Source organism: Poeciliopsis prolifica, unplaced genomic scaffold (genome assembly GCF_027474105.1).
Source record: "Poeciliopsis prolifica strain line A6 unplaced genomic scaffold, Auburn_PproV2 SCAFFOLD001, whole genome shotgun sequence".
Taxonomy (NCBI): Eukaryota; Metazoa; Chordata; class Actinopteri; order Cyprinodontiformes; family Poeciliidae; genus Poeciliopsis; species Poeciliopsis prolifica.
In genome coordinates, this window is record NW_026562376.1 from 6921545 (window position 1) to 6934566 (window position 13022).

At 35.8% G+C, this 13022-nt stretch overlaps 1 protein-coding gene across 4 annotated transcripts in view; it reads left to right on the forward strand.

Moving 5' to 3' along the window:
* Nucleotides 1-13022, forward strand: part of myrf (myelin regulatory factor) — a 28785-nt gene that overhangs the window by 9030 nt on the left and 6733 nt on the right. Inside the window, exons 3-13 of one of the 4 annotated variants that reach the window (XM_055031668.1) lie at nucleotides 5787-5877; nucleotides 6012-6275; nucleotides 7620-7681; nucleotides 7885-8107; nucleotides 8184-8284; nucleotides 8439-8553; nucleotides 9614-9809; nucleotides 10053-10129; nucleotides 10208-10318; nucleotides 10403-10508; nucleotides 11967-12167. In XM_055031668.1, coding sequence (XP_054887643.1) covers nucleotides 5787-5877; nucleotides 6012-6275; nucleotides 7620-7681; nucleotides 7885-8107; nucleotides 8184-8284; nucleotides 8439-8553; nucleotides 9614-9809; nucleotides 10053-10129; nucleotides 10208-10318; nucleotides 10403-10508; nucleotides 11967-12167 — 1547 coding nt within the window. The remainder of the gene's footprint in view (nucleotides 1-5786; nucleotides 5878-6011; nucleotides 6276-7619; nucleotides 7682-7884; nucleotides 8108-8183; nucleotides 8285-8438; nucleotides 8554-9613; nucleotides 9810-10052; nucleotides 10130-10207; nucleotides 10319-10402; nucleotides 10509-11966; nucleotides 12168-13022) is intronic. The other 3 variants (XM_055031839.1, XM_055031753.1, XM_055031915.1) reach the window with 3 other exon arrangements.

Consider the following 13022-nt stretch of genomic DNA (forward strand, 5'->3'; position numbering starts at 1 on the left):
GAAGAACGTCATCATGCTTTGGCTTCGTCCAGGTACCCTGTGCTGCTCTGTCTGCTCTGCTTCTGTAGATGTGGTTTCTTAGACTTGATGAGTGGCTTTGTGTTTTTATTAATGTGTCAAAGTGATATGCCTCAGCAACTTTGTCATGAGAAAATATGCAAGACATTAGCATTGGCGATGGCTTGGAACATTTTCTGTAATTTTTGCTTTAGTATGTGTGTACTTGACTGAATGCTGTAGACACAGTATGAATGTTTCTAAATTGAGCTGCTGTGAAGGTTGATTACAGTCTTATTTGTCTATGTTGACGTAGATCTTTTTTGGCAATGACAGTTTTAACAAATTTGTAACAAAAAAAAGTTAGTCCCTACTGCTTTAAGATTACTCAGGTTAAAATTGAATCAGTTCATGCTCATACTTTATTAACTGAACTTTCAAATCTAAATTTGCACACAATACAAAATATGGTTCTTGATTATTTAGAATAGAATAGAATAGAATTCAACTTTATTCTCATTGCACTGTCACATGTACGAAGCAACGAAATGTAGTATCAATTTTACAAGCAATAAAGTTATGAAAAATACAGAAAAGTTGGAAGTTATGGGTTAATTAGCAACTTACCATGTTATCATGTAGCTATGGTAACCTGTCCTTTATAGATTAACACTTATTTAATTTTTCTACTATTCTCTTTGTTATCTGCAATCTTGCCTGACTTGCTGTCATTCTGTGACTTAGTTATCAGAAAGTAAAATAAGCCCAACATTTTTATTGAAAATATGTCCATTTAGATAAAGTTTTTAAATTATGGGTAGCTCTTATACCCTCCAAGGTTTCTTTACTCTGTTGTATCTGTAAATCACTCCATTGCTCTCCCTGCCTCCAGCAGGCTATGCACGGTAAGACAAGGCCTGAGGTTACAGAAACCAAGATGAACAAGAAAAATAGTTTGTTTAAGCAGTTACCGTAACTGCTTAAACAAACTATTTTTCTTGTATATGTAGTTAATTTTATAGAGTGGGAAGAGAAAAACATACTGTCAGTAACCGGCGTTTGCTTAGATAGATATTTTCGTTCCAGTTCTTATATACACAAAGGTCACAATTCCCCTACCATTAAGGGAAACACTTTCCTGTAAAAGATGCTAAAATGGTCTTACAACATTTGTTTACCACTGACTGGCAGATCATTTAATGATGCTTGACTCAAGGTCAACATGTAAAAAACAGCTTGGATGTTCAAAGTTCTCCTTAAAAGTTTATGCCACTCATGAATGCACTCATGTAAATGCAATTTATGGTGTGATAAATACAAATAAGAACTTTATGCATTATATAAAATGCAAAGATTACCTTAGGGAACACACTGTATTGCTACATTTTCTACTCATGTCTGGAACTGGACAAATATGTTCTTACTCAAAATAAAACCACATTTTTCTGAATCATATTCATCAAATCATCTTTAATCGGAACTCGCACACTCTGTCCTCTGTGTGACAACCAAGCTATTGAAATGGTGGCATAACACACACACTCACGTAAAAACAAACAAATGCGTGTTCACATGGGCACGCGTATGCTCACACAACCCTTAATCTTTCCAAAGGCACGTCTGTATCGAAGTCAGGCTGACAAGCATTTCACTGTTCCCCGCTGGACACAGCTGGACAGAGAAAAACATAGAGGACAGGGAAATCTACACATTCAGTCCACAGCCAGTTAAGATGATTCAGTAATTTGCATGTTACACATGCTTGATCTACGTTTCTGTCAATCTTCTCTCTAAACCAAATGACATTGGCTCTTTTAATTACTATTATTCATTAAAATAAGCATATAAACAGAAGAATCTTTTATTTAATTTTATTTATTTTTTGCTTTGGTGTGACATAAACCCTTTCTCTTCATTGTTGTATTAAAAAAAGCTATATCACAACAAAATTAGATAACAAAATAACACAACACCAATTAAATAGAGTTTATATGTTTACTGTGAAACTGTACATTTTCACAGTTTTAACTGTGAAACTTCTTTTTTTGGAGTACCCCATTCTTACAAAAGAGCAGTGATCTACCAACAATAACATTTACAACTAGATGGGAAGGACTCAGTTTATTTCCATAGTGAGTTGATTTCTTCAAGATTTGCGTTATTTTACCAATTAATAAAAACAAAAGCAAAAAAACAGCGAGCAGGTTTAAATTCTCTTTGTAAATAATTTATTTCTCAGCTCTTTAATCAAAACCCTTTACGTTTTGAAGCATTTTTTGTATCAAATGGCGTCTTTGACACAAACAGGACATTTTATGCTGAGTTGTACTGAGAAAGAGCAGATCACTGGACTTCAGCCACAGAATGTTTTATTTAAATGGGGTTGACAATAATAGGAGTCACTTATGTCTGTTGTTTTTAATGCTTTTCTGTCACTTTCTGTTGCTGTATGACTCAATAATAATAACATTTCATAATTGTGTTATGATGTGCAAAGGTCCTGTCAACACTGAGGAATATTTACTCAACTCAGCATGCCAAATGCATGAAGTAGCTTCAAAAGAATGACAGTTTGATCTTTTTTAAATTTATTTTTCACTTTTACTGGATTCTGTATGGAATGTTGAGTTATATTTTATATTTGAGGTAATTATTAAGTGTAGGGAAGAAATAAGATGCTGCTGCCACAACAAAAGAAATCGACTTGGTCATGTCTTTATTTTTACTCTCTTCATCCTAAGTGTTTGTTGTCAGGACATTGTTGTAAAAGAGGTCTTTCATCTCAAGGAACTTTATCCGGGTTAAATAAAGGTTAAATTAATGACTTTTTAAACACACTGAACATGACCCAGTTATATGAAAATCTTGACTAAAATACTATGATTTAACTTTTCCCAGAATGAAATCATGGGAAAAGTAAACTAAAATGAAAATAAAAATTAATATCTGCAGTATCTAAGTTTTTTTCTTTCTTTGAATGAAAAACCAACAGTATTCCCACCTAAATGAAATAATATATTGATTATAACTGCAACAAAAATGTTTCCTATAAAATTTGTTATCATTATTTAATTCCTAAATTTTAGCAGAATATAGAATAATAACTCAGTGAATTTAATAACAGTTTTCAGATCCTTAAAAATGCTGTGCAAATTTGCCATTCTGATCTTTATCGAGTTCCACCAATAAGAGACGGGGACATCATTAACAAGTGAATTTGGTCCTTATACTCATCAAACCTTGCCAACTGTAGAATTAAAAAAGCTCTTAAGCTTTTCCCCTCTTTATCTTTTGCAGTAACTGTAAATATTTCATACAGCTGCATTTATATGAGTCGTAAATGATGGGAAATTGTACTAGCCTTTGTTCAGCTGATCAGCAGAACTCAGCAACAGGTGGGGGGAAAGTCCCTTTGCATTCCTGGATGCTATTAATTGGCCAGTGACAGGGCTTAATGTTTTTGTAAAATGCACATTTTGGCTTTGCACTTTGTCTTTTAGGCACATCAACATGGCAAGATAAGCACCAATGTGACAGAAATCTAATTTTAAATACACTTTGGAACATGTCTATATTTACATCTTTGACACTTAATCACAGTGATGGATTGCATGGATACTAACTAGTCATTTCAATAAAAAAATTATAAACCCTATTATTAGTTTTCAATGCCATCTTGTTTTGAATACACGTTTCCTGGGCCACAGTTTTAAGTGTTTTTTTCACTTTCCTTTGTTTGTAAAGTCTTTCCAACCTTGAACATCATACCTTTTTCCTCTCTTTTCATGCCCCAAGCCTTCCTTAGGCCCTATCAATCTTCCCTCCTCTTTCCCCATATCTCCCTATTTTCTGTTATCAGTCCTGCCAGCTTAAATTTACTGCCTCTTTGGGTGGGGTGCACATCTGGATCCTATTTAAAAAGAACCATCTTGCCTTTCTTCCTTCTTTTTTTTTTTTTAACTACCATGCATCAAGAGACATTCACCAGCTGTTTATTTTCTGAGAAGCAAGATTGTTTTTTTGTCATCAAAATGGCAACACAAGGATTTATAACTTTAAATCTTAAATTTAATTTAATTAGTCTGAGACAAGTGCTCAAGTTTGTGGGTTTTTCTGGTTGAAAGATATGCGATATGACTGTTCACTGGAAATGTTCTCAAACGGGGCTTTTTTTTCAGGATGATATAACACATTAGTCACCTTTGTTGCAAACAGTAGATCTCGGTAATAAAATATTATAGGAGCTGCGACTCTAGCAGCATGGAGCAACATTTGTGTTGTGTTTTGATGGCAGTTAGAAATGGATGGAGAAAAGGGAAAAGGTGAAATATTTTCTAATTCTAACACAAAAATTCCTCACATTCCCAAGTTTCGAGCTGAGGACCTTCCTAATCTATTGGAGGAGGAGTGAATGCGTGCGCGTGGGTGCGTGTATGTGTGTGTTTATGGGGGTGGTGTTTGGGCTTTAAAAGAGTGGGGTGTCCCACCTACCCACCCACTTGTAGCAAGTCCGTTTTTTCCTAATTTGTTCTGTTTGCACAATCTTAGAGGTTTTTTAAAAAAATATTTACTTTTCAATTATAACATTTGGACTGATGGTGATTATCTCTATAAGAAATATATTCATAAGCAGGTGTTCATTCTACGTCTGTGTTTTCAAGACTAAGTGAGGTCATGTGTTTGGGATTTGCAAGGCTTTGCCAATCAAAGGCTGAAAATGACCCGGGGGAAAGATTGGGTTGGATTTTGGAAATACTTCTGTGTAGAATTATTTGTAACATTGTCTATATATTTATAGGAAAAATAAGTCAATTGACTAGTGAATACTTTAAATGTGAATACAATAAATAATAGAACTATTTGGAAATATATTGTATTTTTGATATCCTTTTGATAGTTTGGTAGTTTTAGTCATGAAGCTTATAAAACTAAATTCATTTTCATGTGGTTACCCATTTGTGGTTACCCAGAGTTGCCAATTACAGGTTGTAGTTAAAATATTTCACTGAAAAATGAAAAACATAAGATTTCTCTCTGCATTTGTGTCTCAATATGTCCACTTGAAAATGAACATATTTAACCATGAAAACTTTATTTCACAAAAATAGCTGATATGTCATACCCTTTAGGATCTGAAGGTGAGCTCTACCAGTATGGTGCATAGTTTATATTGCTCTAAACTATGTTTAAAAACATTTTAACATATTCTTCTCTTAAACTATGACTGCTTGACTTTTCTTTACTCGTTAGGGGACATGAATAGAAGCCTCCCCCAAAGAAATGTATATATCTCTAGATACAGCAGGAAAGTACTAACTTTATTGAAGATATAAACATCTGTTATGATGTCAAAAATGATACTTTTGGAAATATAGGGTTAATTTAACTCAACATTTTTTCAAGTAGAACAAATGTAGCTTCAGTACAAAACAGTTTGTGTAACAAAGTTGGAGGCTCTGAATCATCACTATGTACACATCCTTTGACTCCTTGTCACATCTGAAATCTTAATCTTTACACTTCCTGTTTGCCAATCACAACCTGCCATTTCACAACATCATAATTAAGTGTTCAAGATAATGTCATCAGGTCTCACTATCACATTTTACACCTTGAAATCAACAGAGCTCTCACAAAGACATTTGTGGGATAAATCTGTCAGGAAATTGTTGCAACACTTGGACTGAGCAGTTGTGGCATTGTGTGGAGCGGCTGATGGATTCCTGTTGCTAATCCCCAGATGCTCTCCATCTTCTCTCTTCACGTTCCCAACCCTCCCTTCTCCACAGGTCATGATATTACCAGTTCTCTGGAGCCAGCCAACATCGACACCAGTATCCTGGAAGAGTACATCAGCAAGGAGGACGATAGCACTGACATGTCAGTAGGGACTCCAGACTAACCCAGCAATGTCAAAACAACATGCCCCAACCAAAGCAAACCATGTTGTTACAAAGGAATTTGTTTTTTCTGATAAGGCTAATCCCTTCTTTCTTCTTTTTTCCCTCTCCCAGCTGTTTCTCAGAGGTCCACAGCACCCCGGGACCAAATTATTCGTCTCCTCAGGCAGGAGTGTCCTCCTCTGGAGGATTGGTGTGTGGTGTGAGTCCCCCTATTCCTCTGCGTCAAGGTGCCCCTCCAGCCGGGCCACCTAGTTGTCAGAACGCCTACCCCCAGGGTCCGTCTCTCGGACTCCGGCACGGTTACCCCTGCCTGGGCCAGCAGCAGCAGCAACAGGCTCACGTCAAGCCAGAGCACCGGGGCCATTACGCTCCAGGGTGAGCACAGTAGTTCAGAAAAAAGACTGGGAATTTATTATCAGAGGGTTGCTTAAGTTATTTGGAAATTATACTTACTTCTTTCCCCAAAAAAAGCAATTCAATTACTTTACTGATTGCTTATCTTCAAAAGTAATTAGTTATTTGAATTAGTTTACTTAGTTTATTAAAAAAAGAATACAGAGCCTGAATACCCTTCAAAGAATAAATTTTTAGCCTAATTCTATTTTTCTGTGTATTTTATCATATCAAATTTAGTCAAATGAAGCTGTTCCCTTTTAAAACTTGTTGATATCTTACCACAGAAAAAGGGGGAATTATCAAAGAAGGCCGACAACCAATCACAAAAACCCCTTGTTTTTGCTGACTTTATCAATATAAAACAAGCTAAACTGAAAGTATAAATTTTCATGAGAACAAAAGACCATGTTATTAGATATTAAGGAACTACATGCTTGTATTTTGTTAAATTTGTTGCTGATTTGCTTCTGTTTCATTGTTTAATTCCACCTGATCATTCAAGCAAACAGCCTTCGTCAAACACAGAAACACAGACATTGTTTGACTCAGTGAACAGTAATGAACTAGCAAGTGTTTCTTCCGATAGCGCTGGTGACGCCACTCTGCTGCATTTCTCATTTTGCTTTATGTTCTGATAAATAATATTCATTTTAGGCATTCTTCAATTTCAGCCATCTCATGATTTCAACATGTATTTATCTTTCTTAAATATCATGTTCTCTTGTCTTTCACATTTTTATAAAAATGGCATTTGGCCTTTTTTACAACTTATATATCAAAGAAATGTAATACCATGGATCATTTATTAAACATTTGTTTAAACTCTGATCAACTTAAAAAAAGTAAAGTATCAATTAAAAATTTTAAAATACTTATTTTATTGGTGGGAAAGAGAGTATGTTTTCATTTACAGAATTAATATAACAAAATTAAATGTTCTCATATTATTCCACAGCTGTACCAGGTTGCTAATAATTGGAATTTTGATTAGTAATACATAATACAATACTCTTACTTTGCCATTACAGACAAAAACCAACTCTTCAAAGTATCATTAACAATGATACTTTAGTCATTTAAAGTGTTAGTCAAGATGAGAGAGATGATAACAGAGATAAAGAGTCCACCTATGTCCTCAAAAACATAAAGTCTGACCTTGCTGGTTATGAGAAAGTGCAGAACAAGAAAAAAGCACAACAGATGAAGTGGTTAATGCTCGATATTTAAATAGATTTAACATTTCTAGAGACTAACATGCCTGTGTTATAAGTTTTAAATTAATTCCCATTATTTTTCTTTTCTTCTTTGAATCTTTGCTGCTAGGACTCTTCCTGAGTCCCCACCAGACTCCAGCTCTGAGCCTTATTCCCCTCAACAGGTGAATGGTGAGTAGCTCGCTTTTTGCTTTAGAAAATAGGACTTCAAACGCCAAACCTTGTGTTGGTTTATTTTATTTTAATTAAACTAGACACCGACTTTTCAGCCAAATATATTGTTTCATTGTTTTATTAATCTCACCTTATTTCAACATTTAGATTATAGTTAGCCTCTTAAATAGTATTCTTGCATTCTCAAATCTTTGGTTTAGATTCTCACATGATCAGAACCATGACTCCCGAGAATATGTGCCAGATGACTCCAACACCGCCTCTCCCACCACACGGCCACTATCCTGGCATGCATCGAGACATGTACCTAAAGCCAGAGCCCATGATATCGCAGTATCATATCGGCCCAGCAACTAGTGGGGGAGGGGAGATGCAGCAGACACAAATGCTCCATCAGCTGCTGCAGCATCCTCAGGGGCAAGAGTGAGTCGGTGGATAAGGTCTTCGCCAGCGTGTGTTGAAACATCAGACACGATCAGTTCTGATTTTGTTTTTGCAGCAGCATCCCTGTTCATCAAACCAAGAAGAGGAAGCACTCTGAATCTCCCAACAGCACCTTGAATTCCCAAATCCTCACAGGTATCATCAAACAGGAACCAGGTAGGCAGGCATCTTTCTTCCCTCCCTCCCTTGCCTCCTCTACCTCACGCTCACCAGCTCTCACTAACTCTTAACACAGATTTACAGAACAGAAAGTTCATTGCATGAAGCTTCAACCCGTTAAAGTCAGCTGTTTTAAACGTGTTTGTCACAGGTTTAATGCAGGATGCAGACAACACCTACCTGGACCCAAACTATCAGTGCATCAAGTGGCAACCCCACCAGCAGAACAAATGGACACCCCTTTATGATGCCAACGGAAAGGACCTGTGCGTGGAATTCATCTTTGCTATATTTTGCAGAAGCAAAAAGAGATTAATGGATTTTTTAGAGTCAAAAATGAACTATGATTTAATTGGTTACTGGTATAATTCAACAAAATGCACGACAGGAGTGGAAAAGTAATGGCTTTCCACAACATTCCTGCGCAGTGAGGTATATGTGGGAGTGAACAAGAGCAGGGTTTCAATTTAGACAGACACCGTCGACGAGGATAAAGTGGGGAAAAAAAATGTGTTGCACCTCGTTGTGCTTTTGCAGTGCCAAACAAGATAGGGAGGGAGGTGGAATGAACTCCCAAGACCTTTGAGATATGTTATCAAAACCACCTGGTTGACCATTGAAGCTCTAAGCACACAATGCTTAAATTATGAAAATATACGGGGGTGATTTTTTTTCAAAGCTACAAAATTTTAAGGGAATGTTTCATCTGAGGTGACCTCCAATTAGCAGACGTATACAGATGAATAGCCATGCTAATGCTTAAACATAAAATTTTCTTGATAGCTTGTGATTTTTCTGGCTGTACAGCTCAGTTTTTCTGAACTTGTATAATTAAATCTATATTTTCCTACGTGGGAAAAATAAAAAAAGTATTTTTGGTCTAGTTTCTAGTGCAAGTATTTCAGTACACTTGACATAAGACAAAACAAACTCTTAAGATATAGGAGCTTGTTTCAAGTCGATTATTCCTTAATATGAATAAAAATGCTAGTTCCACTGGCAGATTTTTCACTTATAATATGTTAATAATTGTTAATCAAGTGAAAAAAAATCTGTCAGGGAAATTAGTAGTTTTACAAAAATCAATATCAAAGAAATTTATTTACTTAAGCTGAAAGAAAATAATTAGTATTTTCTGGAAACATAATTAATAAATTTTTGGAAAGTAACTTTTTATTTTACTAAAAGTAAAATAAACACAGGTTTACATAAAATAATTTAAAGAAAGTCACCTATAACCTACTGAAGTGCAACTTAATTACAAAAAGTAACAAGTTCTGTGAAAATTACCTGTAAATTCAGCAGATTTTCTTCTTCCCTATTTAGACCGATGCCAACCTACCGCGTCGATGCTGACAAAGGCTTCAACTTCTCCTTGGCTGACGATGCCTTTGTATGTCAGAAGAAGAACCACTTCCAGGTCACAGTGTATATTGGGATGCTTGGAGACGCTAAATATATCAAGACGAATGAAGGCCTGCAGCCCATAGACTGCTTTTATCTCAAACTCCATGGAGTGAAGGTGAAGGAAACATGCTGGACAGTCAAAGCATGATTTCAGATGTATGTATGGTACCAACTTGGCTTGATTAGGTCCTTTGATGATGGACAACCTGACATTTATCACTTTCCATATTCTATAAATTGTAGATTTATGAATGTTTTTAAGGAATAATGATATGGAAAAACACTCACACCTTTAATTTGACGCCGAGTATAAGGGTGTGTATTTATTAAGTATTCAATTTTTGTTCTTTGCTGGCAGGTGGAAGCCATGAATCAATCGATCAGTGTGGAACAGTCACAGTCTGACCGCAGCAAGAGGCCTTTCAAGCCAGTGCTGTATGTCCATGCTCCTGAAATCTCTGAATCAATCATGAGCTCAATTATGCCATCATTATATGTGTCTTTGTGTGCCAGGGTCACGTTGCCCCCTGAGCAGGTCACCAAAGTTACAGTGGGACGGCTCCACTTCAGCGAGACCACAGCAAATAACATGAGGAAGAAGGGCAAACCGAATCCTGATCAGAGGTAGAAAAAGTGTGCTACATAAACATTTGTACGCATTTATGACCCTTAGGAGTCTCTTGTTTTTGACTGCATTAATCTTTGCAGATATTTCATGCTGGTAGTGGCCCTGCATGCACAGTCCCACAGTCAGAGCTACACTGTGGCTGCAAATGTGTCTGAGAGGATCATCGTCAGGGTAACGTCTGGCCATGTCTGTTTCCTTCTTACAGCAATCATATCCCGTGTGAATGTGAAACTTTTCTATTGATCAGCTCCTTGGCCCTTTCTAACTGCATCCTCTCCATTCCTTTAACCTGTGTGAATGATCTTACCTTTTCATTTTCGAAAAAAAAAAATTGCTCCCCAGAGCTCAGATGATGAAAGAATACATGATGCTGCTGTCCTGTAAAAAGTGAATTCACAGAATTTTCTATTTTATGAACAAAATGTGGTGATGTAGACGCAAGGTGTGTCCAAATTACAGGCTGCAAACTTTGAAGTTTGATTATGTCAGCAGTGATGCAACAAATAATAGCATGAACAAAGAGATGGAGTACAGTTCCAAACATAAGTAAAAAACTGGTGGTTACAAAAATGTACATCTAAAAATTAAAGCGGTTGCGTATTTTTAAGCACTTTTTAATTCCTCATGGTCCTTCATCCTTCACCATTTAAAACATCACACCCAGTGTATTATATACTGTAACTGCATTTCAAACAGTGTTTCAACACTTTTCACATTAAGCTACTTTCTGCATCATACTTTTTGTATTCATACAGTGCTGTTATCTTTCATTAGGTTAACACCACGGACAATTTGAGCTACAAATACAACAGTTATTTGTAGCTCGGAGTGCTATATTAATTTGTACGTCCAAAACCTAGGAAGAAATTCTCTAAATAGCAACAACAATGTCTCTAGCTTGAATATGAGCTCAGAAAGGCAAAGGCTGATTGTCACTTATCAAGTGAGAAGACGAAAATCAGAAAATAAATGTTTGGAGATCTAACAAACCAGCACCACACCCGGAATTTAAAAGTGATCTGTGAAAATCCCAGGCAAGTTTGCCAAAGTGGTGAATGACCACTCATGGCCTAAATTATTATTTAAAAAGCTTTTTGCTGGACAGCAATGTTTGTTGTATTTATTTTACAATTATTTATCATAACTGCTTGAGATAGAGAAACATAATGTGTCTTTTTTGTGACATTTACGTGTTTTGGACATTTTGCTTTTATCATTGTGATATAAAAATGAGATTTTTATTATGTAAAAATGTGTAGCTGTGATAATCAAAAGTGTATATAAAGCAAACACAACCATGGTAAAAAAGAAATGTTATTTAATTACTGAGGTTTTGTATAAAGTTATGATTTCTGAGCTGTAGATTTTGCAATGTTTCTTCTTTTCATATTTCTCTCAATATATAAAATAAAATATATATTGTATTTGGGTTTACAAATTTAAGGCTAGATTTAATTGTCTTCAGCACACAGTAAATGCGAGATTGTTTTTACAAAACGTAAGATGGACATACTTTTTTTTTACCATGAGTGTAAGCTCAATATTCCAAATATGTGTTTTACTTCCACTGTGTACCACATTGCTATTTTTTAATATGTGAATCTGATTCCCAGTGTACATCTTCCTTTGATTTTTTTGCGACAGGCATCCAACCCAGGCCAGTTTGAAAGTGATAATGAGGTTCTGTGGCAGCGTGGGCAGCTGCCAGACTCCGTGTACCACCACGGCAGAGTCGGCATTAGTACAGACCGTCCAGACGAGGCTCTCGTTGTGCACGGCAACGTCAAAGTCATGGGATCCCTTGTCCATCCATCAGACATCAGAGCAAAAGAAAATGTCCAGGAGGTCAGGATGAGTGTGTGACATAAAAAAATGTCAGATGTCATACTTCACCTCACTGCATAAAACATGATATTGGGTTCATGAGAATAAGATTCTAGCAAAAGTAGGAGAAATCTAAAAATTCCTGCAAATTTGATTTCACAGGTGGAACAAATTTGAAATCAAATTTCAAATTTTATTTGAAATTTGATTTCAACTTTAGTTTAACTAATCAGACTAAGGTTTGATTAGTCACGATCTGTGATTTATAGATTTTTAATTGGTTTACAATATTCCAGGCCTGACATGATTAATTCTAAGTTGGTCCTATACCAAACAAGAAGTGAGAATGTTCATTTTTTGTGTTTGTGTTATACATCCAGAAATTTCTATCCTATATTTTAAGAGTCTTAGGCTGCTATGTTTTGTTTGCCTGCCTGGAAAGTAGTCTTCATTTTCATTTTCTGTAAAAGCAACAGATGAAAACAGGAAGTATATCCTTTCCTAATTCAAAATAAGGGTCTTAAACATGCATACATCAGAGGATTGAGCACAAACAAACACCCTCAAGTATAGATTTATAATAATAGCACACACTTGGTCAAAAGAAAGATGAAGCCAAAGAAAAAAAACAGACATCTAACTATTACCATCTGTCTAAAATAGCACAAAGACAGATAACCAATAACAAAACTCTGCAATGTTGAATTTCATCAGCCTATCCGCCTATTATATATTTGATCCTAGCATTATAATTCAGAAAAGTTTTGACACTCCTTTGTTTCCTTTTTGCCTTTTATAGATTAAGCAGTGATGTTTGACTCTTGGGGAGTTGGGGCGGACTATTACACATTTTGCCAACCTTTCACCGATCAAGTT